The sequence below is a fragment of the Cnephaeus nilssonii genome (genome assembly GCF_951640355.1).
Source record: "Cnephaeus nilssonii genome assembly, chromosome: 8".
Lineage (NCBI taxonomy): Eukaryota > Metazoa > Chordata > Mammalia > Chiroptera > Vespertilionidae > Cnephaeus > Cnephaeus nilssonii.
This window is the reverse complement of record NC_137079.1, coordinates 40,774,509-40,787,678: the sequence shown is the minus strand read 5'-3', so window position 1 is coordinate 40,787,678 and position 13,170 is coordinate 40,774,509. Positions and strand designations below refer to the sequence as shown.

The following is a 13,170-nucleotide window of genomic DNA, read 5'->3' as shown; positions in this document are numbered from 1 at the left end:
TACCTCTCTCCAATGTTTGGCACAATGAAAGTTCATGAACACACTAAAGGAACGTTCAAACAATACCTTTCTTCAGCAGGTTCTCAGTTCATCAGGAGTTCAGGTAGCAATTTAACAACTTTGAATTAACCACTCTGAAAATGACTGTAAAGTTCTATAAAACTGTGCCTAAAATAGCTGCTGGCTAGCACCTAATCCCCAAGTTCTTTCATTTTCACTCAGCTGTTTATCACTGTAAATTTCTACCCAATAAAAGTACTTTGTTCTTATGGAGGAAACCACTTTAAGGCAGTATCCCAAAGAGCAGCCTTCCCTGTTTCTATCTGCACCCTTGAGTCATTCATCCATCCTGTCAAGTGTGTAAGGCACAGTGCGGTTCAGTGCCCCATCTTGTGCTGGTGCACTGAGCATAGAAACGCCCCTCTCCATTCCTGAGTCTGCAATACTTTGACTAGCAGCAAACTGGATCTGCCACACGGGCTCCTGAACCACCCTGGCAAGCTATTCAACATCCGCTGTGCACCTGTGCCCAAGTCCTGTGCTGACAGCCACAAAACATACAGCCACGGCTAACGCGGCCCCCGCCACCCTCCCAAGAAGCAGACACTCAATTCTGGACCATGGGCTGAGCCCCCAAAACATCAATCAACTTAAGCAAATGTTTCTCCAAAGAGGGCTCCCTGAAATGGTTCTGTGCCCACAAGATCTTGGGACCAGTAAATGATACAGGATGGAGAAAAGGGGGTTCTCAGTTCGAGTTAGGGAGGTAGAGGTCACTGACTGTTAAGGATGTGGAAAAAACAAGCATAGGTTTATAGGGCTGCTTACTTAGAAAAAACGAAGGTGCAATCTCCCAATCTGCAATCTCCAATGACGGGAGAGAACAGTGTGGCTGAAGAGTCCTTCCCCACCCTCAGGCCCCAAGCAGTCCTGCCCTTGAATTCATAACCCATGAACACAGACGATAAGGTGGTGAGGAACTGGGGTGGGCTAGCAGGCTAGAAGGGGTCCATGGGAGAAAAAGGAGGACATATATAATACTTTCAACAATAGATTTTAAAAATAAAGGGGGGGGGATAGAACTTTCACTTTAAAAAAATTCTATTCATTCATTCATTTATAAATTGAAGAACAGTAACTTCCAGGTAGAGAACATGCACATCTATTTTGGTTAATCCTGAAATCCCACTAAAAAGGGTTTTCTTAAAAGACGAACCGAACCCTCTGTGTACAAGAAGGGGAGAGAAGACCAACAGCGATGAAATTCCAGAAGCTGGAAAGTGGGTAGTGGGAAAAAAGATGGAGAGGAGAAATCAAATGCTCAACAAGAGGTGGAGAAAGCAGAGAATCAACTCCAGTCACAGTGCCGAACCGAATCCCCAGGAATTGGCAGCACAGGTACCTCTGGATGGGAGCACCTACAATGAGGAGGAGTTAAAGAAGTGGTCAGATACTGGACTGCCTTGCCCACTCCTCACACCAGGCAACTGATTCATGCCTCCCCTATCGAGGAAACAACTGAAAGCATATTCCCTGGACAGGAAAACTGAGGGTTTCTGGCACAGAGTGAAGCCACGTTTGACTGAGTCCTTTCCCTCCATCCAGTGTTCAGGTGGGCATAAGGCCTCAGGCCAGAGAAGGGACCAGGCATCAGCTTGAGGGGTACATCAAGTGTGCACAAGGACCACCAGTCCAGGAGCAGGTCAGAAGGTTCCAGGGAAGGCTTCCAAAAGAAAATGTGTATAAAAAGCTAAAAGAAACTGACATAAGCCATTTCTCAATTCTCCAGTCCAGTAGGAGCCAAAGGGAAACTAGATAGACAAGGACTGGGACCATTAGGGGTGGAGGTGGGGGGAGGGGGGAGAATAGAACCAGGAACCCCCCAACTAGGCAAAGTTACTAAGGCACCCCAACTGGGCTGGAAAGGAAGGGTGCCTGTGGGAGACATGAGCTTTAAAATGTATGAATGTTGCTAAGGCAAGCAGCTTGCAGATTACCAATCACAAAATAGTAAGGTGTATAAACCAATCTCAAGGATGTTACTAAGGCAAAATTCTTTGAAAGGACTAATCAGCAACTAACAAGCATATATGTACACAAAAAAGCCATGCGCTTCCTGCTTCTCACCACCTCTGCCCCCCAGCTAGATTCTTGGGTTGATGTACCCCCTTGCGCCCACATGTTTATGGACATGTGGGCCTCCACACAGACTAATACACTTTAACTCCCGGCTGTAACATGGAAAGAAAGCTCAGAGCACTGGCCTGCTCCTGGAACCCCAGCTGCAGCTTTTCCAGGACTGGCTTCTCTCAAACTGTGGTTCCCTTTTGTCTGTGGCTTCATTCTTCAATATCATGCGACAACGAACTCAGACTCAAACACCTCACATATTGGTTTCAACATCTCTTTGCTTAAAAAAGCCTCATTCGAGGGCTCAGATTTCCAACCCACTCTGACATGAGTGGACATCTGAAGGTAGCCTTTATCACAAAAGGAGAGACCAAAGCCAGTCCAGCAGGTCCAACATCCAAATAATAGAGTTTAAGAAAAGAGAACATGTGAGGACACAGCAATAAGACACTGTCAATGAACAAGGGTTCTCACCAGACACTAAATCTGTCAGTACCTTGATCTCTGCCTTCCCAGCCCCCAGAACTGTGAAAAATAAAAGTTGGTTAAGCCACCCAGTCTAAGCTATTTTGTTACAGCTGTCAGAACTAAGTACATTACCAAAAACAACTTCCAAAAAAGATTTGAAAAGTAATCCTGGTTTACTAATGGCTGGGTTGTGAATACTGTTTACACAGTCACATTAATGTTCACACTGATCTAACCAAAGTTACAATGTAACTATATTGGGTAGAGGAAGGGGAGATAACATGAGAGTGAAGGAGGCAAGAAGAGAACTAAATCCTCATCGTCAAAAGGGATGTCTGAAAACAAGAAAAAAAGTAACAGCAATCTTTATTCTTTATAAACAAAGGAGTAACAACAATCAGCTAAGAGATCAAAGGGGCTGCCTCTGGGGAGGAGAAAATGTCAAGGGATGAGTAACTGCTGTCTTTCCAAGCAAACCTTATGAAGCCATCTGACTGTAAGACATGTATTATTTCTTTAATAAAATATAAATTAAAATCCTAAATATTTAAAATTTTATAAAAGGATTTGGGTCTACATGGTCCTTTCAAATCTTAAGGCCTAAAAGTCTTTTTAAAAGTAGAAAGAGACTTAAAATAATAGGAAGATAAACAGCTACACATTTGGTAAGCATTAACATAAAACCTGAAATGTTCCCACAATTTATTCAGATACCAACAGGATGCTGACCAGGTAAGATTCCTTTTGCTGACAAAGAACCTTCCTGAGAACATAATGAAAGGTCCCTAAAGTCAACAAGGGCTCTGCAGCTCAGGGGTGTGTACATAGACTACTTTGTAATCCACAATTTGGGATGTTTTATACTTTGTAGCAAACAAAGGTACAACTTGTTTTATTTTCTCTAATCTCCACCCTGGAAACCAGGGAGCCAAGTTTTAGATTAGGAAACTCATGTTTACCCCCAGGAGCCAGGTGTTGCAATAGCTGTTTTTCTTTTTCTTTTCCCAAGAAAAAGAGTTTTAAATACACTGCAATCCAAAAATATGAATTATGGGAAATGACTGGTCCAATGACAGCAGTTGACTCTAAGCAGCAAGAGAGGGATATCACAGGGCAGCTTCTATTTTCTGCACTCCTGCCACAAGATTCCATTCATGATAACAATGTTCAGCTAAAGCAGAAAAAAGCCACAGAAGAGTTGGTTGGGTGTGGTCCGTTTCCTGCAGGTATGAGTTTCCAAGCAGGCAACTCTGAATCACTGGGAGAAATCACCCAAGTAGAGAGTGCCCTGGTATGTTTCTCAAGAGATCAAAGGACTCCTGACTCTGGCTTTAGTAGGACTGCAAAAATACACCAGAAAGCAGCAGCAGCTACCAACAGCCTCATTTCTTCAGTAACCTCCACACTACATCTAGAACCAAGGTCCTAGAAAAACACTGTTCAACTGAAAAGCAAAGTCAACCTGCATCAAATGAAATAAGTAAGTAAGCTCAGCTCCACTCCAGCTGTAGCTCAAAAATGAGGACAAAGATTACAAAAAGGAACAAGAATATACTGACAATAGCTGCCACTTACCCTCACCACTCTCCTCTGGAACACTGTGCTACATTAGCTGCCTAGAAAAAAATCTAATCTGACCAATTTCTACTTGAAGCTCCCTTGGTTCTATGTAAAATACTATCAATAAGTTCCCAGATCTGAGATGCGAACCAAAATGCCCTGTACTCCTCCAAATTATATATTTAATTTTTAAAAATCTTCTGACAACTCTCATCCCCCAACAACACTTTTTTTTAAAAATTACCCCATTGTAGAGATGAGAAAACTTAGGCTCAAACGGTAACTTTCCCCAGGTTAACGAGTTATCAGTAATGAAACCAGGTTCTTTATTAAGTCATCAAGTACTAGAAAAGAATTATAGTTTATTTCAGCACAGAACTAGGTGCAGTCTTTGCCAGGGTCTAGCTTTTATTATTATTTTTTAATAGTCACCTGAGGACATATTTTGTTCCCCATTGATTTTCAGAGAGAGTGGAAAAAAGGAAAGGGAGAGAAAAACAACAATGTGAGAGGACACCAATTGGTTGCCTCCCGAATGTGCCCTGAAGGGGGCCAGGGATCAAACCGCCAATCCAGGTGTGTGCCCTTGACTGCGAATCGAACCTGAGACCCTTTGGTGCGTGGGCTGTCGCTCAAACAGCTGAGCACACCCAGCCAGGGCCCAAAAACACACTTTTAAGCAAAAGAAATTGTTAACACTGTTAAGTTTTGGTGACATAGGAAAAGAGGGAATATAAAGTATTAAAATAGGTATTCAAAAAAAAAACCAACTTTAGGCAACTAACAGTTATAGAAAAAATGTGCCTTTATTTTCCATGTTGCTCCAGCAATAAGAGAATAAATAAGTGAAAGACTCTAAATAAATGAAAGACTATAAAATGGTCATTGAGAGGTCAGATGGCCACGGCCTGGTCAGCCTTGTGAAAAGGTCCACATGGCCATGCTGCTGGCACTGGGACCTCCACCCACTCAGACTTCTCCGCTCCTCCTCCCACCACCCTGGGGTTCCTCTGAGCTAAAGCACTCCTGCTGCCTTCCAAACTGGCACGCAGCACTCGCCAGAATCCCACTCCTTCCACCTTTTCCTGCCACAACGGCCCTCTTCCCTGGGCCTGAGATTCCCCTCCTCCCCCAGCCCTGAAAACCAACTCCCCAACCACAGCTAGCACCTGTTATTCATCAGAATCGGCCCTCACTAGGCTGCTGAGGTCCTGAGGACAGGCCCAAAGGCGTTTCTCACCTACACCTCCCATGGCTGCCGACAGCACACTCCACAGACAAATGTGCTGCGTGACCACAGGCTCCCCAGCTAGCCCAATGCTTTCCGACACTAGGCCACACTTCTACAGCTCAACATTTCCCTCAAAGCGCTTTCAGAACCTCACTCACAAATACCCTCCTGTCCACACTGGAACATGCCAACCTTTCCCCAAGGTGCCGATGGTAACAGGCTGAACATGGGGAGGCCTCTTCCATGGAAACAGGAAAAAAACTACGGAAATGTGACACTAAGAGGGAAAACTAGGACAAGAGCACTTAAGCCACAATTAAATGCAGCTGTCCTTCTGTTTGCCTTCATTTCCCAGATTTTGCAGCGCACACAGGTTTCCCCAGGGTAAGCCAGAGCACTTGAGAAAAGCTCCCGATGCCTCCAAACTGGCCATTAAGTGTCTTTCTTGCTCTCCCCACACAAAGGGGCGTTCTCGGGCAAAGGTTTCCCCAAGCAGCTAGAGAAATGGAAGGATGATGCTGACCAGGAGGAACTTTCCTTTTCCAGCTATGTCTATACTTTGAAATGTGAGACTATCTTATACTTATGGCATCCTTAAAACATGCTAATTGAACTTAGGTCAAACTTAGGTCAAAACCACTCAGCTGTGAAATCAATTTAGTGTTGCAACCAGTTCCTTTTTTTTTTTTTTTAAATAAAATACATCACACAACTACTTTGGTTGTTGATGTAAAATATATTTCTTACGGGGGTCAAGGCCCAGAAAAGTTTAAAAGTGACTGATGAAATTCTGTAATAGAAATTTGTAGACCAAATCTAATTCTTTTTAAATTACAACTTATGCAAACTATAAGCTGTTCAGTGCACTTGCCTGGAACTGATGCTTGATTTTCTTTTCATCTTAATTAAGTTGAATGAAATGCCACATGTTCAATGAAGGACAGGGTGTAGTTTGGTTCTCAACCTTTCTAATGCCACGACCCTTTAATACAGTTCCTCACGACCCACAGGTTGAGAACCGCTAGCAGGGTCGCCTAAGACCGTCAGAAAACACAGATCTTTACATTACGATTCATTAACAGTAGAAAAATTAGTTATGAAGTAGCAACGAAAATAATTTTATGGTTGGGGGTCACCACAACATGAGGAACTGTATTAAAGGGTCGAGGCATTAGAAAAGTTGAGAACCACTGGACTGTAGTTAAATCCATAAATCAACCTAATTTCTTCATGTCTCCTTGTGGTTACCACATTCAGTTCATGATTTTTACACCCCACCCCTCGTGTTAACATGAAACTGAGGAGTGGGAGGTAAAAAAGGAAAGACCCCTGGCAACCTCCATGAAACATTTATTTATAATGATAAGTCGTTCAGATTTACAGCCATCAATCACCTAGGCCCTGGCACAAGAGTGCAATAACAACTGACTGAATAAATAAAATGTCAGTCTTATACCTCTAATTTCTTCAGCAAACCCAAGTTGGAATGAACTAAATGTTAATTTCTGCAAAAGTAATAATAAAGCAATAATACATCATGGTAGGGAGGATGGCCTTCAAGGTAGAAAATAACCTGGTTTCAAGTCGCAAATTTGCCACACAACACTATCTCACCATCAGTTCGACGAGGCTCTGCTGGTTTCCACATCTAGATAATGGCACAGATAATACCTACGCTTCAAGTGGGACAGTGAGAATCAAGAGACATAAAAATGATTTGCAAAATAGTGAAAAATTATGTTTATACTAAAATGTCCTTTCATTCAGGTTTATTTTTTAAGCATCTTTGCCTAGGCTGCCAACGCACTCTGATGCCTTTCTGAAATTTTTAAGTGAGCTCCTTATAAGCCCTGGTCAGGAGACGAGATAGGAAAAAAGGGAAGGGATGTGAGGTGTATCAGGACAGGGCACAGAAGGGGTTAGTAGTTCTGTTTTATCCTAGAGAACACTCAAAGCCAGGCATGCCTGTAATGTAATCCTCAACAACTCTGAGGAAAGCCTCTCTGGGCAGCAGCAGCTGCTAATGCAAAGAAAATAAATGTGGTTGTTTTTTTGTTTTGTTTTTTTTTTGGGGGGGAGAATGTTCTTCCCCAAATGGCACACTAAAAACCACTATAGAGTTTGTAGATGTACAATACAAATATAGTATCAAACAGGTTGTAGCTGTAAATGCTGGGGTGACTGTCAGAAGTCACCTTTGCACTTCTGACACTGAAAAAAGGAAAATAAAAACCGCTCCCTTGTAACATTACCTAGGAAATACACTGTATTTATTTGAGAGGCAAGATTATTACAGGAAATTCACCTTCTTTGCCCATGATTTAAAAATGTTGGTCCACACCCTTCAAGAAAGAAAAAAGTGAGGACAAAAAATAGTACTAAGACCTGATACCACCTGGTAACCATCTGATACTGACTTCAGGGCACCAGCCAGTGGGGCTCTAAGTACCTTTTCAAACTAATTCTCTTTCCACAAAGGCTGAATACCTCGTGGTAAATACTAAGGGAGGCATTTGTGCTAGACTGCAACCTGATTAACAGCATAAGTCAGTCTTAAAGGAAGTTTTGTTTTTTTGTTTGTTTTTTTTATCATTACAAGAGGGCCTTCTTGCTCTACTGGTCAGAAATAATTTTTCACCCAGTTCACCCTGCCTTCCAATTCAAACCAAACCAAAGCAGGAACCTTAGGAAATACCAAGGAACCGCATCTGATTTTCACCTAGCAGTCAGCTGAAGCTTAGGTTTTAAATGCCTGTTGAGTTTTAAAACTCTTTAGATGAGATTCAAGGGCAGTTTTCTTGAAGCACACTCTTCAGATACTAACTTTAACTGCTACTCCTTTAAAAAGCAAACAAACCTTGGACTATAATTCTGGCAACATTTTGTTACTATTTTTCTATTTCAAACCTGAACGGTGAAATCCAGGTTTCTTTTTGTGGTTTAAGAGAGAGAGAGAGAGAGAGAGAGAGAGAGAGAGAGAGAGAGAGAGAGAGAGAGAGAGAGAGAGAAAATGATCTGCCTGGGAAGAGGGGAACAGGTCCCAGCCCTGTTCCTCTCAGCCCTCAAGAGCGAAGGAAGAGAGCATGAGCCGGTAGATGCCTTTAAAATAAGGTAGATGCCTTTAAAATAAATAATCCGCGTGCATCCTGTGGCTGTTTTCTTAGGCTCCCTCGCTTAACTAAACTGGGAGAACAAAACTTTAAGGACATACCCTGACTACATCGAGATTTCAGTCCCAATCACTTTGCCACCCCTTACCAGCTTACCAACATTACAAATCGGCCAAGGATGGTGATTTTGTTTTTCAAAGGGCCCAAAACAGCCCCCAACGGAGAAAAACGTGAATGTATTCGTGTAAATTTGAAATTCAACTCCTCCCCACGCTCCCCCCCCGCCCCCCCCCCCAAAAAAAAAAGTCACTGGTAGGCAAGATGCCACAAAGTATCAGCGAAGAGGTTTCCTGGAGAGGAACTCATCTGGATCCAATCAAGTCTCAACGTAAAAAAAAAAAAGCCCAGTGTCCCGGGCTCGCCGGGTCAGCCTCGACTCGGGACACTCGAGTGCCTGTTGTCCCCCCGATTCCTGGTTCCAGGTTTACAGGCTCGCACTTTCCCCTCCGTCTGCACCGAAAGGAAACGCGCGGAACAAACGCGCTGGGAGCGGGGCTGGCAGCTACACCTCCCTCCTCCCCACCCTCCTCCTCCGCCCGGCCGGCCGGGCCCGGACGGGTCGCGGCGCGCCCCGGGCTCCCCTCCCGCCTCAACTTCACCGCCGGCTCCGCGGGAGGGGAAGGGGCCTCCGCCGCCCCCCGCCCCCCGGCGGCGCGCAGGGCCCAGGGACGGCGCCAGGGCCTCCAAGGGCACTTCCCACCTCCCTCCTCCCGGGGGCTGGGGCCGCGCTGGGCCTGCCGCTCCGAGACGCTGGGGGCAGAGGGTAGCGGGGGGGCCAGGCGGCCCGCACCCCCCCGGCGCCCCGCATCCCTCCCTGACCACCGCGACTCCGAGCCAGCGAGGGCCGCCTCCAGGCCGCAGCCCCAGGTCCCTCGCCCCCGCCCCAGGCCCGAGAGCGCGGCGCCGGGCAGGGGCGCCCGGGGAGGGGGGGGGGGGGGGCCGGGAGCGCGGCGCGAGGGGCCGGCGCGACCCCGGAAGGGGCGGCGTGGGGGGGCCGTGTTTACACCGCCAAGTTCCCCGCTTCCGCCCCGGCCCGCGCATCTCTCCCCCCTCCTCCCCTCGGCGGCCCGGCTGCTGCCTACCTGCATGCCGGGCAGGCCCGACTGCACCGGGGAGTGAGCCATGGCGATCCGGACGGCCACTTCCTGGGACGGGACGGCCGGGCCGCGGCGATTCGCGCAGGCGACGAGGCCCGCGGGCCACGCGCAGTCCCTCGGGCGGCGGGGGCGGCCGGCCAAGCCCGAGTCCGGCTTCGGCGGGGCCGGCGGGAGCCCGAGGCCACCCCAGCCCCCGCGCGTCCCGGGCCGGACGGTGGCTCAGCGGCGAGCGGCGGGCGGCGTCTCCATGCACGGCGCCCGGGGGCGGCTGCGAGGGGCGCGGGGCCTCGCCGCGAGCTGCTGCTGCGCCGCCGCTGCCGCTGCTGCTCGGCGGGAGCCCGGCGGCCTGGAGCCGGAGTGGGCGCGCACAGACGGCCGAGCCAGCGAGCGCCGCGCGCCCCGCCCCGGCCCCCGCGCCCGCCTCCGCGGCCCGGCCGGGGACCCCGCCCCGCGCTTCCGGGAGGGGGAGGAGGCTCGCGGCCGCCGGCGCCCTAGGCCGCACCGCCTGCGCCGCCGCCTGCCGGGCTGGCAGGGACCGGAGCGTCGCGGGCGAGCTGCTCCCGCCTCCGGTGGTGGAACGGGGAGAAGGGCGCTGGGTGCGGGGAGGAGGGGGACCTCAGCCGGGGTCCTCCCGGCGCGGGGAAGGGGCCTGGCCTGGGCCTGGGGGGGGAGCTTAGGAAGTCTGGCGCTGGTTCATACCAACTCTCACTCTGCCATCTTCCTCCAGCTCTCCAAGCCAGCCCCCCTGCCCCACCTGCCCGGGGGGACGGCTCCAGGCGACCTCCCCGAGCGCTGACTGTGGATCTGGAGACTCAAGGAAGAGTGCCGGCGGGGCCCGGCGGGGGCCGGTGCAGAACGGCCAGGGCAGAGCTGCTTCTGTGTCTCGGTGAAGTTTGCAACCGACCCAAGGAGGAAACCTAGAGGGGAGAGGCGGGGAGCTGTGAATTCCCAGCGCTTTAGCCACTTGAAAACAGATCGGCTTGGAATGCGAGGCGGCTGTACATTCAGCTGAGAAGTGAGGGGGCTGAACCCCACCGTCGCTGGGCTCCTGGCGGTCCGAGGCCCGAGCGTCAGCCACCAGAAGGAAAAAACGGAGGGAGGGGCCGGGAGGAAGGGAGGACAATCGAAGGAAACATGTCTAGACTTTCCCCAGCCCTCTCCCTCTTTCCGCTGCCTGCAAAAGCCCCAGGCCCAGCCACAGTTCTGTCTCCACCTTTCAGTCCCCTGTTCTCCAGCCACAGAGGAAAGAAAGAAGGAAGGAGTCCGTGCTGCCTCTGGAAAGTATCTATGTAAAAGCCAAGCGACCTGAAGGACCCGTTGTCGCTATGACATGCACTGTGCCCAGCCAACTGGCTGATGGGGATGGCTAACCTCCCTGGGTCCCCTCCCCCATCCCCTGCCAGTCCACCCTATCTAGGCCGGGGTGGCCAGCCAGACCCCACCTGTGCATGAATTCATGCACCCATGCACCAGGCCTCTCATCTTATTTATAACTAGAGGCCCAGTGCACTTCGTGCACAGGTGGGGTCCAGCTGGCCCGCCCTGATCGGGGCCAATCAGGTAGGCCAGCTGGGGGAAGGGGACATGGGAGGTTGGCTGGCTGGCCCCAACCCCTGGTGGGGGAGTGATGGGGGTGGGACTGGCTTGGGAGAGGGGATATGGGCTGTTCAAACTCCTGGTCAAACTCCTGGTTCTAGGGGACAAATTGCATATTAGCCTTTTATTATATAGGATGACAGAACAGTAGCCACTGAAATGATCTGTACCTCAAGTTTTTGGGGCCCTGGCATCTCCCTCATCCCATGAATGCCCATGTTGCACCATTGCTGTGTGAGATTGGACATACAAAAAAAATGAGCCCCCAAGAGTTCACAGACTATTGGAGGGAACCAAAAAGTCCTTCACTGAGATAAGGCGTGTTTATTCTCTGAGGTGTCATTGTACTCGGAGAATTTCATTTTCCTCCCATGCTCTGGATCAGACAAGGCATGAGATGCTAAAACTTAAACCCTGCTTTCCCTTTGGAAATGTGCGTGTGTTTTTTCAGGGTTCTCCCAGATACCTTCAAATACCTTCGTGGTTGTTAGTGATACACTAACTTCACTAAAACCTGCCAGCCCCAAATACTGTGAAAAGTGTGGTAGATACAAAGTTAAAAAAAGCATGAACCCTAATACCTAGGAGTTTATCATCTTGTGTAAGTTTTGTGTACTTAAAAAACATAGATGAACAACAAAACAAGCAAGAGCATGAATATTAAAAATGTTCATAATCTTCATCCCAAGAATCCTACTTACAGTCTTGTATGCTAAGGAAACAACCAAGAAATGCATGAGAATTGATATAAAAAAATGCAATGCAATGATACTTATAATTATGGAAAACTGGGAACAGATTAAAAGTCTAATAGAAATTGTTAAATAATAGATTCATCAGTACTACATTAATTAAAAGTGATCTATTTCAATATTTAATAATATGGAAAAAATACTTTTAATGTCGTTAAGAAAGAAAATTCAGGGTATAAAACAATATGTAAAGCCTGATCTCAAGCTACTTCATCTATATATATAAAAATATATAAAAGCCTAAGCAATCATTACGACAGAACAACAGGAATGACCAGTCACTATGATGCGCACTGACCACCAGGGGGCAGACGCTCAACGCAGGGGCTGCCCCCATCCCACAGGCTCCGATCTCCAATGGGGCCTGCCAGCCAACCTCCCAGTCCCTCCCCCCAGGCCGGCAGGCCCCAGTCGCCTGATCAGGGCCAGGACCCTGGGGTTGGGATGGGGAACCGGGGGTGGGTGGCGGTGGATGTGGATGGTGAGGGAAGGAGGGAGAGTGGGGAGGTGGGGAACCACGTGGTGGTGGCACAGGCGGCAAAGGAAGGAGGAGGCAGGGAACCTGATCGGTCCTGATTGCCAGCCAGGCCTAGGGACCCCACACGTGCACGAATTTCATGCACCAGGCCTCTAGTGTATATATTTATAATATGTGTGTAATTTTATGTGTATACATGTAAACAGAAAAAAAGTGGAAGTATATGCACCAAGATTTAGCAGTGGCTATCTCTGGAATTAAAGATGATTTTTTCACTCAGTAGTCAGCCAAGAGACCATTAGGATAAGAGGTTTCTCCTTAGGGTTAGCAGGCAGGGCAATAACATGGCAGCAATATAAGGAGGAAGAAGCAGGACAAATGGACAGAAATGTTTGGGCACTGATCTGAGGCATTACCAGAGGAAACTCAAACAGTGGGGCCTATTTTGCAGTGGGTTAATTTCCAAAAAAAATAAGCCACAGGGGGATTGGACCATAATACTCTGGGTATAAAAAAGTAATCCGAGTCCCTTTTGGCATCCAGAGGCTAATGAGGTTAAGAACATGTGGGTTACAATGGGATATAATTTATCTGGATACAGTGACTTGCATTCATTAGCTGGTCTGTTTCCCTACACCCTGTTTAATCTCCTCACCACAACTGAACTTCATTTCCTCTTTTGACCATA

The 13,170-nt window shown here is 48.2% G+C and overlaps 2 protein-coding genes across 3 annotated transcripts in view; one reads left to right on the top strand and one right to left on the bottom strand.

The window, feature by feature from the left end:
* STK24 (serine/threonine kinase 24) overlaps positions 1-9,776 on the bottom strand; it is a 102,356-nt gene extending 92,580 nt beyond the window's left edge. Inside the window, exon 1 of the mRNA XM_079779462.1 lies at positions 9,642-9,776. Within this exon, the coding sequence (XP_079635588.1) occupies positions 9,642-9,683 (42 nt within the window). The 5' untranslated portion in view covers positions 9,684-9,776. The remainder of the gene's footprint in view (positions 1-9,641) is intronic.
* On the top strand, positions 8,466-12,208 carry LOC307104538 (uncharacterized protein; the record flags this gene model as incomplete). 2 transcript variants are annotated; one of them, XR_013813896.1, is made up of 2 exons in its annotated part: positions 8,466-9,426; positions 10,384-12,208. XR_013813896.1 is itself a non-coding variant. In XM_079779464.1 (2 exons), 2 exons carry the CDS (start codon positions 9,682-9,684, stop codon positions 10,575-10,577), a joined length of 738 nt encoding a protein of 245 aa, XP_079635590.1. In that variant the 3' UTR covers positions 10,578-12,208. The 2 variants fall into 2 exon arrangements, 1 of the variants encoding a protein (XP_079635590.1); XM_079779464.1 differs by lacking the exon at positions 8,466-9,426 and adding an exon at positions 9,682-10,225.
* Positions 12,209-13,170: the final 962 nt, after the last annotated feature.